At 45.0% G+C, this 16,134-nt stretch overlaps 1 protein-coding gene and 2 long non-coding RNA genes across 5 annotated transcripts in view; all 3 read right to left on the reverse strand.

Annotated features, from left to right (window-relative positions):
- The window catches only part of LOC310867290, a 176,514-nt gene that overhangs the window by 1,537 nt on the left and 158,843 nt on the right, over window positions 1–16,134 (reverse strand). The window lies entirely within an intron of this gene.
- Window positions 1,660–3,003, reverse strand: LOC310867288. Its single transcript, XR_014569990.1, has 3 exons — window positions 2,849–3,003; window positions 2,313–2,800; window positions 1,660–1,787 (listed from the first exon to the last, which is right to left on the reverse strand). It is a non-coding gene; the product is annotated as an uncharacterized lncRNA (long non-coding RNA).
- On the reverse strand, window positions 3,521–15,519 carry LOC310867286 (GDP-Man:Man(3)GlcNAc(2)-PP-Dol alpha-1,2-mannosyltransferase-like). 3 transcript variants are annotated; one of them, XM_083777210.1, is made up of 9 exons: window positions 15,438–15,519; window positions 13,170–13,421; window positions 12,378–12,580; window positions 10,559–10,727; window positions 8,447–8,498; window positions 6,800–7,077; window positions 5,654–5,791; window positions 4,483–4,676; window positions 3,521–3,859 (listed from the first exon to the last, which is right to left on the reverse strand). In XM_083777210.1, the coding sequence occupies exons 1-9, from the start codon at window positions 15,509–15,511 to the stop codon at window positions 3,576–3,578; spliced, it is 1,644 nt and encodes a 547-aa protein (XP_083633336.1). In that variant the 5' UTR covers window positions 15,512–15,519; the 3' UTR covers window positions 3,521–3,575. The 3 variants fall into 3 exon arrangements, with proteins under 3 accessions (XP_083633336.1, XP_083633337.1, XP_083633338.1); XM_083777211.1 differs by lacking the exon at window positions 15,438–15,519 and adding an exon at window positions 15,236–15,249; XM_083777212.1 differs by lacking the exon at window positions 3,521–3,859 and adding an exon at window positions 3,864–3,986 and having other exon boundaries at window positions 4,389–4,676.

Below are 16,134 nucleotides of genomic sequence, written 5' to 3' on the forward strand. Positions count from 1 at the left end.
TTTACGCCATGGCTACATTTACAGAGCAAACGTGTACATAAACATTCAGATTTCAAATGATAAAGTACTCGCCACGTGTGCCACGTGTTAGAAAAGTGCTGCTACAGCGATTAGCACTGCTGCATACCCCGGCTATTTTTCTCAAACCGGGTGCGTTCGGAAAACTCAGTTGCACACCAGGAGCGCACTCGCCTATTGGTTTGTATCGGCAGTGCAGTCAGCGTGTCTATATCGAACACACCCAGTGTATCAGAGTGCAACACACCTCCCGACCAATAGGGGCACGTACTGTAGTTGAAACCTTATGGCAAAAAAACTGCTTGGATAAAAATGCCTTTTATTAACCCATTTTGGGCGGGAACCCCTTTTGGTGTTATCACTATGTTATGCTTTAGCTATTGAAAAATAGCAGATCTACAAGCTCATAGCGTGCCACCCATAGACTGTAAAGAATATGGACAAAGCGTTCCCCGGGTCTAACATGGACGTAAAATGAAGCCTGTTATTCCTGCACTGTAAATCGCCATCTTTCTAGATCCGTTTGCCATTGGCTGGCTCCGTTTTGGCCCAGCTGGCCATTGGCTGGCCCAGACAACGAGGCGGGACTTCCCCCCTTCTTCTCCGTTGGTTTTTATTTTGACTCGAGTGGGAGGGGAATCCCGATCATAGACTGTAACAGTAGCCACGCCCCTCAGAACATACGCGACTTTATGGTCATTTTTTTAATTAATGGGACCATAATTGTCCAAAAAGAATATTATGACATTAGAAATGAGACTTTAAACTAGTGACTGGAAGCAGAAAGTATTCATGACCATGTTTATTAAGGTAATACAGTCTAGGTGAAGTTGGGCCCAAATACATGGACTTCTATGGGGCTATGGGTTTTTCTGGGTCCAATGACAGCGCCACAACAGGCCATTATATGAACTACGATTCCCTTAGTGGCTTCACAAAATATCTGTCTGACTGCCCCCCTGGTGCCACCGAGTGGCGCGCTACGAGCTTGTAGGTCTGCTATTTTTGAAAAATCGAAGAACGACTGACATCTGATCTCAAGTCAAAATGGGTTAAACAATGCGGAATGCAGCAGTGCTAATCCAAGCCCCCAGTAAGTCTATCCGACACTTATGTTCACATGTGGTGCGAACTTTAAATTTGACATCTGAATGTTTATAAATGCTCTGTAAAGCCATGGTGTAAAAACAGGCTACAGTTGCGCCATGATGCTCTTGAAGTCATGGCTAGTTTGACTGCTGACTGCGGATTCTAACTTTATTAAACAATACCGGTACTCCTACTATTACCGAGAGTGCAGATTTTATTTCTCTTTCTATGAGTATTTCCTGAATCTGCACTCAGCGCACGCTGAACCCTCTCAGACCGTCGACTTGAGTTGAGCAAGCCTTTCCCTCGAAGTGAGTCGCAGAAAGAAACGGTAGCATCGTTAGTAGTTATAAGATGTTTGAAAATAGGTGGTTTTGTGGTCCTTTAAGCAGGAACAGGCAACATATTTGGTCATCTTTTTACCCCATTGCAAAAACTAAAAAAAAGTTTTTAAGTGCTAAGTGTAAACATTTAATAAAATAGTTGATAAAAATGGATAAGACCTCCACCAACAGAGCAAACCCTTCATGTAACTACTGCAACTCCCTTAACATAATAATAAGTAAGCTCCATTATACTCCAATGCACTATGGCGTCACTTGCTGTCAAGAACAAGCTAACCAAGAACCCCTACCGGGTATATTTAAGAGCAATAGTACAAACACAGTTGTATGTACGTACTTGATAACATGAGATGATTATTTCTTTAATATATTTTTTATCCCACGATTTTGTAACCCATTTTTTCACCCCTGTGTCAATCATCTAATGTGATCCTGGGCTCTACACATCCTCCGCCAACCTGGGGAGAGCAACGGACTTAACTCATGCTTCCTTCATGCTTGAGTGTCCAAGTTGCTCCTTTACACCTGACAGGGGGGAGTTTCCCTGGTTGGACGTAGCGCGTGGAAGGAACACGTTATTCCAACCAGTTCCTTTCCCCTCCATCAGGCGCCCCGGCTGGCCAGGGGGAGGCAGTTTAGAGACCAGGATTACTGCATGTTTTTGTGAGGGTATCTACCCTAGGGGACACGGGGAGAACATGCAAACTCCACACAGAAAGGCCCTTTCGCCAACCCCGCCTTCGGGTATGGGCACTGATGACGCGGAGGAGGAAACACGCCGCCAGCACCCACAGCGCCCCGAGCGGGAATCGAACCCAGGACCTTCTAGCTGTGAGGCGACAGCACTACCAACTGTGCCACCGTGCCCCTTTGAGATGATTATTTCCTTCATCTCTCAATCAAAACATCAAAATTACATGTAGCGCTTTGGAAAAGAATAATGATGCCAGCGCTCAGTCGGGACGATTTAAATAATAGTCCAATAAAACGGAATGTCATTTGAGATGGTCCTGTAGAATAACTATCGGGCTCGTTAATTTGGGTTACAACCTGACGCGTCGTTAACTTTAAGATCACCAAGTGACAAAGCACAAGATGACAAACAGACAACATGATTGTTATTCACGTCAACTCAATGCAACCTCGAGGCTTCAACACAGATCTGCTGTTATCGTTGTATCTTTTACTGCATTTGGATCGCGTTAAATTTGTAGTGCACTGGTTGTGAACGTCAGGTCCCGGGACCACTAGGGGTCCACATGGACCCGCAACGGGCCGGGTACAGGCTTTAGTTCAGACATACTATTGGTCCGACTGTCATTAGAACGACAACCTCAGTACCTCAAACCCTAACCTAACCCTAACCTACCTCAAATCCTAACCTAACCATAACCAACCTACTGTACCTCAAACCCTAACCTAACCATAACCGCAAGCACGGAGCAGCGCATGTTCGCCCACCTTAATCCGATCGTTGTTTCCGCATGTCGGTGCTATGGTGTGTTGGATAAGCGTGCGCAACCCAACGGGCCTGTACCTGTGGGAGGGTACAAATGGGTCCATTTGGTTCCATTTTGTACACTCCCCACAGTTCAATTAACGCTGAGTATTTTACTGTGTTCAGTTTGGGTCCCAGATGAGATAAAGAAACAAAAACGGTATCAAATAGGGGTCTGTGGCCTAGAGCATATCAAACTGAGGGTCCTTGAAATTTAGACCATTTAGACCTGAGGACCCATCTGTATCACCTTATAGCTTTTAACCACTTTAATCCTTATTTGAAACTTTAGCTGTTGAAAAATAGCAGATATACAAGCTCATAGTGCGGCACCGAGTGCGGCTCTCTATGAGCTTCTATAGCTGCTGTTATAAATGTGTGCTGTGAAAGAATATATATTCCAAGAATTGCAACGTTTTTAACTCAAATCTTTGCTTCTGGGGGAGTTCTTGGAACAACATATTTTCAGATAATTTCTGGGGTCCTTGACATGAAATAGTTTGAGAACCCACCGATATAGAAACATAAGGTTTTTCAGAAAACTGTCAGGATTTAGAAGACATTTAGCAGAATCTGGTCTGGGGTCTTAAAAAGGATTTGACAATAGACACGTCATGAATCAATCATCACTCCAGTAGTCTCGTCATCAGGGGCTCCATGGCCGACAGGAAGCAGGCGTCAAACTCCCGGTCGGAGAAGCGCTCCACGGAGCGCCGGGCGTTCCGTCGGACCTCCAGCCGCGCGGCGGGGCTCATCGTCAGGATGGCGTCCATGGTGCCCGCGTAGCCGTCCTCGCTGTCAGCCAGGAAGCCCGTCGGCGCGCCCTCGTACGGAACCACGATGTCCAGCTTGGGACCGCCCGACTTGTGGGCCAGCACGACGGTACCGGCCGCCATGCACTCCACCACACCTGAGGGGAGAGAGAGAGGGGTGAGAGACATGAAAGCATGGCAATCAAACTGATCCATTTAAAGATGGAGTGCCGTGATTTGTTTCTGATAGTTAGTGTTAATCAGCTCAATCGATGTACAGCACACCTGAAACTCTGATCAGTTTGTTAGTGTTTCTACATGTGCACATCTCCTCTGCCCTTTCCCTCTCACGTGTGCTTTCAAGAGCCTTTGCTTGTACGTTTTCATCATTTAGTTGCACGTATACTGTTGCATTTCTGTATTTTGTGCAAAAGTGCAAAAAATCATATGGCTTTCTCTGTGTATGTGTGTGTCTGTGTGTGTACATTGCCAGATTTACACTCGCCCTTACTGGTATGTACTGTATGCGTCTATGGAGTTAACGTTACTCTAATTCAGGGTTCTCAACCTGGGGGACGCGACCCCTCGGTGGGTGTCGCCAAATCACGCTTTGGCGAGACATGGCCAAAGCATTTCCCGGGGGTCCCCAGCCAAAAACGTTGAGAGAACCCCTGCGCTGCATCACACTACATCACTTATGGCGCGGGCGGAAGTGACCTATGCTTGTTTCGCGGATTTCGCTGGCACATGGCGCCACCACACAGTACCGTGTTAAAGTTACCTATGCCAAAGTGCTCGTTCCACATGGTGTGCAGTCCGATGGTGGCGCCCGTCAGCTCTCTCTTGAGCTCGTCGAACCCCACGTTGAGCTTGAACTCCACCCGGTCGGCCACGCCCAGCTCCTGACACACCCCCCGCAGCATCAGCACCCTGTCCTCGTCCTCCTGGTTCCTGCAGCCGCCTATCAGCACCAGCCTGAGCAACACTTCAACCATTAAGACCTGGAACGCATCTGTGTCACGTTATAGCTTTTAACCCATTCTGACCTGAGATCAGATTCATACGAGGCTTCCGCCGGACAAACACTGGGTCTGATGAACCCATTCTGACCTGAGATCAGATTCTAAAAATGTCAGTCGTTCTTCGATTTTTAAAAAAATAGCAGACCTACAAGCTCGTATCGCGCCACTCGGTGGCGCGATATGAGCTTGTAGATCTGCTATTTTTCAATAGCTAAAGCATAACATGATGCTGACACCAAAATGGGTGCCCGGTCAGAATGGGTTAAGACCTGGAACGCATCTGTGTCACGTTATAGCTTTTTTTTTTTTTTTTTAAGATATTTTTTTGCGGCTTACGCCTTTATTGATTTTTTAAGGGATAGAAAGTAGGCTGACAGGAAACGGGAGAGAGATGGGGGGATGACATGCGGTAAAGGCCGTGTCGGGTCCGGGAGTCGAACCCGCGGCACACCGCGACTGGATCACCAGTCCGGTGCCCAGACCGTTACGCTACGGCCTGGGCCCACGTTATAGCTTTTAACCACTTTTAAACATTAGCTGCTGAAAAATAGCAGATCTACGAGCTCATGGCACGGCACTCGGTGCCGCGCTATAAGCTTGTAGATCTGCAAAAAAAAAAAAGTGAAAATGTGTGTAAATCATTGAATATATACTATTTCCCAGCAGACGTTTTTAACTCAAAACTTTGCTTCTGGGGTGTCCCTGGAACAACATCAGAGGGTGAAACGGTCTCCTATGGAATCGACACCCGCCTACGGCTAGTATAATCGAGGGTTGTCTGTACCCGGAAAATATCACAAACTATATCAAAATCGTCAGGGGAACAAATTGACACTTTGAAAAAGGTCGTTAACGTCGTCATGTGCATGGAAAGAGTTAAGTAATAGAACAATCACTCGTTATAAAATAACGGTTGAGTGGCAGCCCTACCTGAGCGTCTCCCGCCCTCCAGGCCCCTCCCCTTTCCTGTCGAGCAGGTTGCGGAACGCTCGGATCTGCAGCCGGTGGTCCTTCTCCGGGCGGAACTGTCCCACCGACACGATGGAGTGACACTTCCTGTCCCCGCCACTAGAGGGGTGTCACGGTCATGACATAAAATTAAAAAGAATTGGAACATATAAATAAAAGTTATATTAATGCCTTTAGGCATTGTAAACAAACAGGCATTTGGCAAAAAACGTGGGTCCCATTTAGACCTGGGGCCGATTTTAAAAACACCTTTAACGTTAAAAAACGTTTAAAAGTTTTCCGTCCATCGACTCATTAGTGATGGAGAAAATAAAAATAGTTCACTCTTGCCACTGTGTGCAACCCCATACATTTTTATATGGTGTTGATCTAAACCAGAAGTCAGAGCGTGGTGGTTCCAAAAAAAGTCATTTATCGCTATATACTACATCGGTGGTTCCCAAAGTGGGGTCCGGGGACCCCTAGGCGTCCTTGAGGGAGTTCCAGGGGGGGTCCCCAGCTAAATGATAGTTTGGAACCCAATGGGCCCTTATGGGTCTGTAACTCTGAGAGTGTGGTTCCATTTGTACACTCTCAGAGTTAAATTAACATTGATTTTACAATATAAATTGGGTTCTCAGAGATAGAAATGACATAGGCATGTCAAACCGGGGGTCCTTGAAATTAAACAGCAGAATCACTGCTAGAGCCGTAAAAGTCTTCTCTTTAGGGGCGACCCTGGCATATCTCTTCAAATGGGGGTCTGCGGGGCTGATTAGTGTCAATTTGGGGGTCCTTGACGTGAAAAGGTTTGGTACTGTACTACATAGCTACATCTTTCCCGGGTTGAAAGGTACAGCATAACGTATTGGCTCATCCAGGTCTAAATGGGTTGAAAATACGCACATTTGACTGACAATGACTGGTTACCAATAATCATAATATCATAATAAATAAGGTACTATCGCCAAAACAAGCCATATATAAATTTTTCATTGTGATACGACACAATCTGAGCCCGTAGATGGGCTATTTCCGCTATTTTCCAACACATTCATTCAAACGAATGAAACTATTCTGACGATTACGCAAAGATAATTGCGATGTACTAATTGTTAACAGGCCTACCCGCCGCCGCCTCCAATCCCGCCTTCGTCATCCTCTCCCCCACTTCCCAGTTCCTGGCCGAGCTCCTCCCACCCGTCCTCCACCTCCTCGTCGTCCTCGTCCAATGGGACGTCCAGGAAGGCCGCCACGTCGCAGGGGGGGTACACCAGGCAGGTGCGTCCCGGGGCGCGCCACAGCGACAGGATGTGGCCCAGGGTCCAGGTGGAGTTGACCATGACCAGGTCGCTGCAGGAGCCGGCCAGGCCGTACAGCAGCGCGAAGCAGCAGTAGTACAGGACCTTTACAATACAGTACAGGACCTTTACATTACAATACAGTACAGGACCTTTACAATACAGTACAGTACAGGACCTTTACATTACAATACAGTACAGGACCTTTACAATACAGTACAGTACAGGACCTTTACAATACAGTACAGTACAGGACCTTTACATTACAATACAGTACAGGACCTTTACAATACAGTACAGTACAGGACCTTTACATTACAATACAGTACAGGACCTTTACAATACAGTACAGTACAGGACCTTTACAATACAGTACAGTACAGGACCTTTACATTACAATACAGTACAGGACCTTTACAATACAGTACAGTACAGGACCTTTACATTACAATACAGTACAGGACCTTTACAATACAGTACAGTACAGGACCTTTACAATACAGTACAGTACAGGACCTTTACAATACAGTACAGGACCTTTACAATACAGTACAGGACCTTTACAGTTTACACTGTAGGCATTTAGCAGACGCTCCAGAAGCAGCAGTAGTACAGGACCTTTACAATACAGTACAGGACCTTTACAATACAGTACAGGACCTTTACAATACAGTACAGGACCTTTACAATACAGTACAGGACCTTTACAATACAGTACAGGACCTTTACAATACAGTACAGGACCTTTACAATACAGTACAGGACCTTTACAATACAGTACAGGACCTTTACAATACAGTACAGGACCTTTACAATACAGTACAGGACCTTTACAATACAGTACAGGACCTTTACAATACAGTACAGGACCTTTACAATACAGTACAGGACCTTTACAGTTTACACTGTAGGCATTTAGCAGACGCTCCAGAGCGACTTACAGTAAGCAAGAACAAAAAACAGGTTTGTGTCCCAAACATCGTTACGCTACGTTTTCATTTTCGGAAATCAAAATCGCTAAAAAGTACACAAGTATTGGTATCAAAATGTACTTAAAAGTACCAAAAGTAGAAAGTACTAACTATGCAAAATGTTTTCAAATGGATACAAATATTTTGAAAATAGCAGATCTACAAGCTCACAATGCGTCGCATCGCGACACATGTGAGCTTGCAGCTATGCTGGCGAGGCCCTAGCAAGCATCCCTAGCAACCAGAGCAATTCCAAAACTCGTTTTCGAAAGCAATCTTATAGCAAAACAACACCTTTTTTTTTGTATACGTTTTTAATTCCTATTGTGCCCTACATTGTTTATTGTTATGGACCTTGGAGTCTGAAACAAAGATTGATTGATTGATGAGTGTCTCGCATAATTAATTAATTAGGATAAGTATAAATGTGTTAATGTATGTTTTCCTCAAAATTGTACTTAAGTACAGTACTTAAATGTACTTGGTTACTTTACAGCACTGACCTTGATGGCACTCAGCACGGGGTTGCTGGAGATGTAGTCACTATGGTTGAACCTGGGAGAGAGACAGACAGACAGACAGAAAGGATTTGGTAAGTTAGAATATGTTTATTTTAGGGCTGGAACTTTGGTTAATTAATACAGAAACAATAGCGCGATTAAAATAATTAACGCATTTTAATCGTGCTTAGTTTTTACACCACAGAACCTTTCTTACTAGACGAATTTCAGAATTTTCATACACGCGCAATGGGAGAAGAAATATTTAAAAAAAACTCATTCATCCCTCCATTGATGGTCGTATACCAAATATTGATATGCGATTAAAATGAGATCAATTTCAATTAATTACAAAATAAAAAATGTAAATAACATTTCTAGTTTGACCACTTATAATTGTTGTAATCTAAAAAGAAAATTAGAGCTTGTATGTAGGCTACGGTAAGAAGACATGCAGTCTTCTATGGAATAATCCAAATGAATGAAATCAGTGGTGGCGACTAGAACTGTAGATCGGCTATTTCCACTATTTGCCACAGCATGCAAACTTTGCCTACACGTAAATACTAGTGTCGTGTGAGTGGTTCCTCTCTCTCCGTTCAAACCTGGGGTTCCTGTCCCTGACCACACAGAGCATGTCGGTGCTGACCGTGGGGTAGTGGACATAGACACAAACCTGGGGTTCCTGTCCCTGACCACAGAGACCATGTCGGTGCTGACCGTGGGGCAAGGACTGTCTAAAGAGGACAAGAAGCGAAGACCGTAAGGGCGCCGCCATGTTGCTCACATGGTGCTCCATGGAAGGACAGAAACATGCACAGTTGAGACCAAGGAAGCTGAACGAGGAAGTGATGGCTGCATAAAGCCCATTGCGCATGTTTCTTTCCTTCCATGGAGCACCATGTGAGCAACATGGCGGCGCCCTTACGGTCTCCGCGTCCCGTCCTCTTTAGACAGTCCTTGCCGTGGGGTAGTGGACATAGACACAAACCTGGGGTTCCTGTCCCTGACCACAGAGGGCATGTTGGTGCTGACCGTGGGGTAGTGGACATAGACACAAACCTGGGGTTCCTGTCCCTGACCACAGAGGGCATGTTGGTGCTGACCGTGGGGTAGTGGACATAGACACAAACCTGGGGTTCCTGTCCCTGACCACAGACAGCATGTCGGTGCTGACCGTGGGGTAGTGGACATAGACACAAACCTGGGGTTCCTGTCCCTGACCACACAGAGCATGTCGGTGCTGACCGTGGGGTAGTGGACATAGACACAAACCTGGGGTTCCTGTCCCTGACCATAGAGAGCATGTCGGTGCTGACCGTGGGGTAGTGGACATAGACACAAACCTGGGGTTCCTGTCCCTGACCACAGAGCATGTCGGTGCTGACCGTGGGGTAGTGGACATAGACACAAACCTGGGGTTCCTGTCCCTGACCACATAGAGCACGTCGGCGCTGACCGTGGGGTAGTGGACATAGACACAAACCTGGGGTTCCTGTCCCTGACCACAGAGCATGTCGGTGCTGACCGTGGGGTAGTGGACATAGACACAAACCTGGGGTTCCTGTCCCTGAGCACACAGAGCATGTCGGTGCTGACCGTGGGGTAGTGGACATAGACACAAACCTGGGGTTCCTGTCCCTGACCACAGAGAGCATGTCGGTGCTGACCGTAGGGTAGTGGACATAGACACAAACCTGGGGTTCCTGTCCCTGACCACAGAGGGCATGTTGGTGCTGACCGTGGGGTAGTGGACATAGACACTAACCTGGGGTTCCTGTCCCTGACCACAGAGCATGTCGGTGCTGACCGTGGGGTAGTGGACATAGACACAAACCTGGGGTTCCTGTCCCTGACCACAGAGCATGTCGGTGCTGACCGTAGGGTAGTGGACATAGACACAAACCTGGGGTTCCTGTCCCTGACCACAGAGAGCATGTTGGTGCTGACCGTAGGGTAGTGGACATAGACACAAACCTGGGGTTCCTGTCCCTGACCACAGAGCATGTCGGTGCTGACCGTGGGGTAGTGGACATAGACACAAACCTGGGGTTCCTGTCCCTGACCACAGAGCATGTCGGTGCTGACCGTGGGGTAGTGGACATAGACACAAACCTGGGGTTCCTGTCCCTGACCACAGACAGCATGTCGGTGCTGACCGTGGGGTAGTGCACATAGCTGGCCACCTCACAGCCTCCCAGGTAGCGGAACAGAGGCAGGGTGAAGGCGTAGCCCATGGAGTCCACATACAGGTCTGGCACAAAGGCAGTCAGCGCCTCCCAGCCTGCCGACATCAAACACAGGCAGAAACTTTAGCTCACGTCATGTTGGGTGATCGGGACATCCCTAGTATCATTATATCTGGCATTATATCTTATATCAAATGCTGGCCTACTTGAAGTGCCTAAAAGAATGTGCACAAAAAAGTATGGTGAGGCAGCTTTTTGCTTCTATGGCCCAACAGCCTGGAATAAACTTCCATTCGAGCTCAGACACGCACCCTCTGTAGACATTTTTAAATCTCAACTCAAGACTCACCTCTTCACCCTTGCTTTTAGTTGAGTTTTATTTTTATTTGTTTTATTTGTTTTTATTTATTTTATGTTCTTATATTCAATTTTGTTCTCTGCCACTGTTCTATCATTTTAACTACTTTTTTGTTTTGTTTTATTGTATTTTATTTTTGTGTCCTGCCCTGTGAAGTTTATTATTATATTATTTATTATATCCATATCATGATATGGATATTGTCTGTGATTTTGGATATTGCACTATTGTGATATGGGATAACGTGTAAGTGTTCTATAAAAATAGAAATATCGGATCGGGAAAAATCGGTATTGGCAGATACTCGAAATCAAATGATCAGGAGCAAAAGAACGTGACCGGGAGATCCCTAATGACGACTCATGTATACAATCAGTGGTTCTCAAACTTCAAGGGCTCCCCTCAACTCTGACAGTATGCAAATGGAACCAAATAGACCCGCTAGGCAGGTCCATTAGAAACATGGAGCCCTTGTTCTTCCGATAGGTTTGGGAGGATATGGGGTCCATTCTTTCAATTCATTCAGAATTTGAATCCATCTCTGCTTGGGGATGAGTGAAGTCTGCTGGACTTTTGTTTTAAAAGTAGCTTAATATACTGTGATTGGATTGTATGGATTGTATTGGATTGGATTATGGATGTATCATGTACCTATGTTTATTTTTATTTTTATATAGGATGTTGTGTACTGTTGTTTTGTCTGCCTTTTATTTTTCAACTTTTACTGATCTTGTATTTAAGGTTTGTTTGTCTTGTTTTCTGTTGTCCTTTTTCTTTGGGGTGAAAATTCAATGTGTTTACTCTTTTATGTCATACTTGTGGGGTTTATTTAAGAGAAGCTGTTAATGTTAATTATTCTTTTTCAAACTCTATCTCAATAATGCTTCTGTGAAAAAAACCAATAAACAAAGTTATAAAAAAAAAAAAAAAGAGGCCCAGGCCGTAGCGTAACGGTCTGGGCACCGGACTGGTGATCCAGTCGCGGTGTGCCGCGGGTTCGACTCCCGGACCCGACACGGCCTTTACCGCATGTCATCCCCCCATCTCTCTCCCGTTTCCTGTCAACCTACTTTCTATCCCTTAAAAAAAAAAAAATCAATAAAGGCGTAAGCCGCAAAAAAAATATCTTAAAAAAAAAAAAAGAAACATGGAGCCCAGCTAGGCTCTGTCCCAGCAGGGTGAAGATAGTGGTTAACTTAAGTACCTAGAAACATGGAGCCCACGCTCTGTCCCTGCAGGGTGAAGATAGTGGTTAACTTAACTACCTAGAAACATGGAGCCCACGCTCTGTCCCAGCAGGGTGAAGATAGTGGTTAACTTAACTACCTAGAAACATGGAGCCCACGCTCTGTCCCAGCAGGGTGAAGATAGTGGTTAACTTAAGTACCTAGAAACATGGAGCCCACGCTCTGTCCCAGCAGGGTGAAGTGAGGATAGGAACTGGCCTCGACCAGCAAGCGGTGACGCAGGAACACGAAGGTGACGGGCCGAGGCAGCGTGATGTTAAAGCGCCGTCGCGCCCCTTCCAAAATCTGCTCCCCGCTCACGCCCTGGTCCCCCGTGTACACCACGAAAGCAACAGTGGGGTATCTGAATCGAGAGGGGGGGTGGGGGGGATTTAAATCCATCTACTGTATACATGAACATATATTTATTTATTTGTACACATCTGTGGAAAAGATGAAACGCAAAAAAGCTCAAGGGCTTATTTCCATCGTGTTACTGTGTAACTTCCCCGTTCAAGTTTAAATTAAGCTGCATCAAGTAACTGTACTTTTATATTTAACATGTTGACCCCCGTTGTTTGAGTGTTGAATGTTTTAACCCATTCTGACCGGGGGCACCCATTTTGGTGTTAGCATCATGTTATGCTTTAGCTATTTAAAAATAGCAGATCTACAAGCTCATATCGCGCCACCGAGTGGCGCGATACGAGCTTGTAGGTCTGCTATTTTTGAAAAAAATCGAAGAACGACTGACATTTTTTTTAATCTGATCTCAGGTCAGAATGGGTTAATCAGACCAGTGTGTGTCCAGTGGAAACCTTGTGTGAATCTGATCTCAGGTCAGAATGGGTTAATGGACCTTAATGAAAACAAGCCCTTGGATTATTTTTGTCGTCTCATCCATTTGGTGGTGGATCATCATGAGACCAAAGTCTCTTGGCGGTGTTGTTCACCTGTTCTGGAGGCATCGCAGGGCGCACCACAGAACCCTCTCCCCGCCACCACCGGCGTTGCAGTAGGGGTGGAAGAAGGCCATGGTTAGGGGGGCAGCACCCCCCCCTCCGCCGCCATCGTCCCGGGCCTGGCGGCGCCGGGCTCTCCGGCGGCCCTGCAGCCACATCCGAACCCCCGCCACCGCCAGCACCAGCACCAGCGTCAGAACGAGGCTCAGGTACACGCATGGCAGAACCAGGGACCACAGCAACCTGAATCAAGAAAAGTTTTGAATTGCATGTAAGACAGTGGTCTTCAACCCTTTTCACATTACATCAACAGGGCCATTATTTATTCTGCACTTGAGCATAGGACCACCGCGTACCATTTGATGAGATTTTGCCTCTCAGACCCAAAACGAAAGAATCTGTAATGTTATTATCGCCATCTCAAGCGAACTTCGCAACGCAAAGTAACACTCAGTTAGCCCATTCTGACCGGGCACCCATTTTGGTGTTGGCATCATGTTATGCTTTAGCTATTGAAAAATAGCAGATCTACAAGCTCATAGCGCGCCACCGAGTGGCGCACTATGAGCTTGTAGGTCTGCTATTTTTGAAAAATCGAAGAACGACTGAATTTTTTTAAAATCTGATCTCAGGTCAGAATGGGTCAATCAGACCAGTGTGTGTGTCCAGTGGAAACCTCGTATGAATCTGATCTCGAGTCAGAATGGGTTAGTATCCACATCAGCATAACATAATAATGGCAGGAGGGGACCAGACAGTATCCGTACGGGGTACACCAGTGGTACACTTCACCAAAATAATCACATTTGAACTGGGGATCGCTTATCCAGACAAGCATCTGGAATTGTAGGAGTTGATGGCATCACATTTAGTTTGAGTCTGTTTCCGCAGATAAATATTGGGAAAATAGCAGATCTAAGTTGCAAGGCGTTGTGAGCTTGTAGATCGACTATTTTCACAATATTTGCCTCTTATATTATTTGACAAGTTTTATAGTAGCCAGGCCTATAGTTTGTTGATTACTTTTGATGCAGTAATGATGTATTGATTGACTGAATATTTTATTAATAGTGTGCAGAAAAAAAGCACTGGAAAGTAATACAAGATTGGGGGATTAATCAATACAAGATTGGGGACTGGGGAGTAATAATAATTTTACTTGTATTAAAAGTCTTAAAGGCCTTTAAATTGACACTTCACCGTGACACCGTCCCCCCATGTATGCACTAATTAGCCCGCACCAACGCACCTGTCACCTGTGCTCCATACGCGTTTGCTGACTTGAAGTCGGAGGGACAAATACATACAGTAAAGAGTGAACTAAAGTATATATGAATATATTGTGAAGCTCGTGGAAAAGTGGAGACATTTTACTAAAACAAAAGAACCTTCAGATGTATAAACTAGATGAAAATCAGCTGACCCTATAAAGTCCCAACAACAATTTGAATGCGTGAATTCAGTTCGGTACACTGCACTGCTTAGCTCTCGTCTAGACCCTTTCGGGACCCTACATAAAGCTTTTCTGAAATTTTGATGAGTTTTGGGTCGAACAAAATGTCAGAAACTTCAGTACCATTGGGTTCTGCTTGGAGGGCTAGCTCTCGTCCATAGCCTAGCCCCGCTCGGAACCCTACATACAGTTTGTTTACACTACACTTTAGTGTAAACGAGCATCACAAAAAGAATCACCTGCGCGGAATTTCCTGACAGAAAGTAGCTCATAAGTCATAAAACAATGTCTACGGTGGATTTCTATCAAACAATAACGCTTTGCAGTTTGGAAGAGGATTCCCAGCTTGCCCTACAGCTGCAATGTTGGTGAGTTTAAAATACAAGCAGATCAGGAATTTATATATATTATATAATATATAATATAATATATATATAATATATATATTTATAATGATCAATGGGATGTCAATGGAGGGTACTGCAACTCGATTTGCATATAGTTTTTGTCTAATCTCTAGATTAGACAAAAACTACCTTAATTACCTTAGATAACAGAAACACATTGATAAGTGGTGGTACAGTGATCATAATGTTATGATTACCTTATTAGATCACAGAAACATTGATTGATTGAAATATTTATTAACAGTTTGTAGAATTACAGTACATTTCAAGCACAAACTCAACACAAAGACTGTTAACTGTGAGTGGACGACCCAATAAAGCGTTACACTTGTTTACAAGAGGGTCCACCTTGTTCAATTCATCAAAAAGTGGTGGTGATCATGATGTTATGAGTATTACCTTATTAGATCACAGAAACACATTGATAAGTGGTGGTGGTGATCATGGTGGTGATGATGTTCGTGTCCTTCCATTTTGACAACACAACAAAACCTTTAACTCCGGAAGTGTTCGTCTGTCTTGTTGTTTTTAGTCGGTTCTTGTTCTTTGAGCGTTAGTTACATAGCGCCACCTACAGTACCGGAGTATGTAGCTTGAGATAAAAAATAAAACTTGACATAATCATCATTATTATTATTATTAGGCCTACTTCATTATATTTTTGCCCATCGGGTGGCATTTATAGGTCCGTTGGCTACCGCTACCGCCTACCTTGCATCCAGAGAGTTGTTTGATGCCAAAATGTCTTTAACACAAGTAAAATTGGTATTGCTACTTTTACTTTATTGGTAAGAAAGTATAGCCTACTTAATTCTCCCAACCACTGAAAGAACACAATAATAAATTTTGTATTTATAAGGCGCCTTTCAGGGCACTCAACAACAAGTTCATAAAATACTGTTACAGTTAATTGCGAACGCAGTGATTGCGAACGCAGTGATTGCGAATGCAATGAGCACTAACTATGAGACCCTGCAGATCATGTCTGTGTGTCTGTCTGTGTGTCTGTCCCGCTGTGACACCACCCGCCCGCCACCAGAGGGCGCAGCTGTAGCACACACACACACACACACACACACACACAAACACACACACA

This window comes from Protomyctophum parallelum (assembly GCF_964188405.1).
Source record: "Protomyctophum parallelum genome assembly, chromosome: 11".
Lineage (NCBI taxonomy): Eukaryota > Metazoa > Chordata > Actinopteri > Myctophiformes > Myctophidae > Protomyctophum > Protomyctophum parallelum.

Coding starts and splice junctions, on each gene's coding strand:
- LOC310867286 (XM_083777210.1), bottom strand. CDS start 15,511: ATGGAAGGACACGAACATCATCACCACCATGATCACCACCACCACTTA. Junction 7,078..8,446: donor CCGTGCTGAGTGCCATCAAG/GTCAGTGCTGTA, acceptor TGTATTGTAAAG/GTCCTGTACTACTGCTGCTT. Junction 4,677..5,653: donor GGAGGGCGGGAGACGCTCAG/GTAGGGCTGCCA, acceptor AGTGTTGCTCAG/GCTGGTGCTGATAGGCGGCT.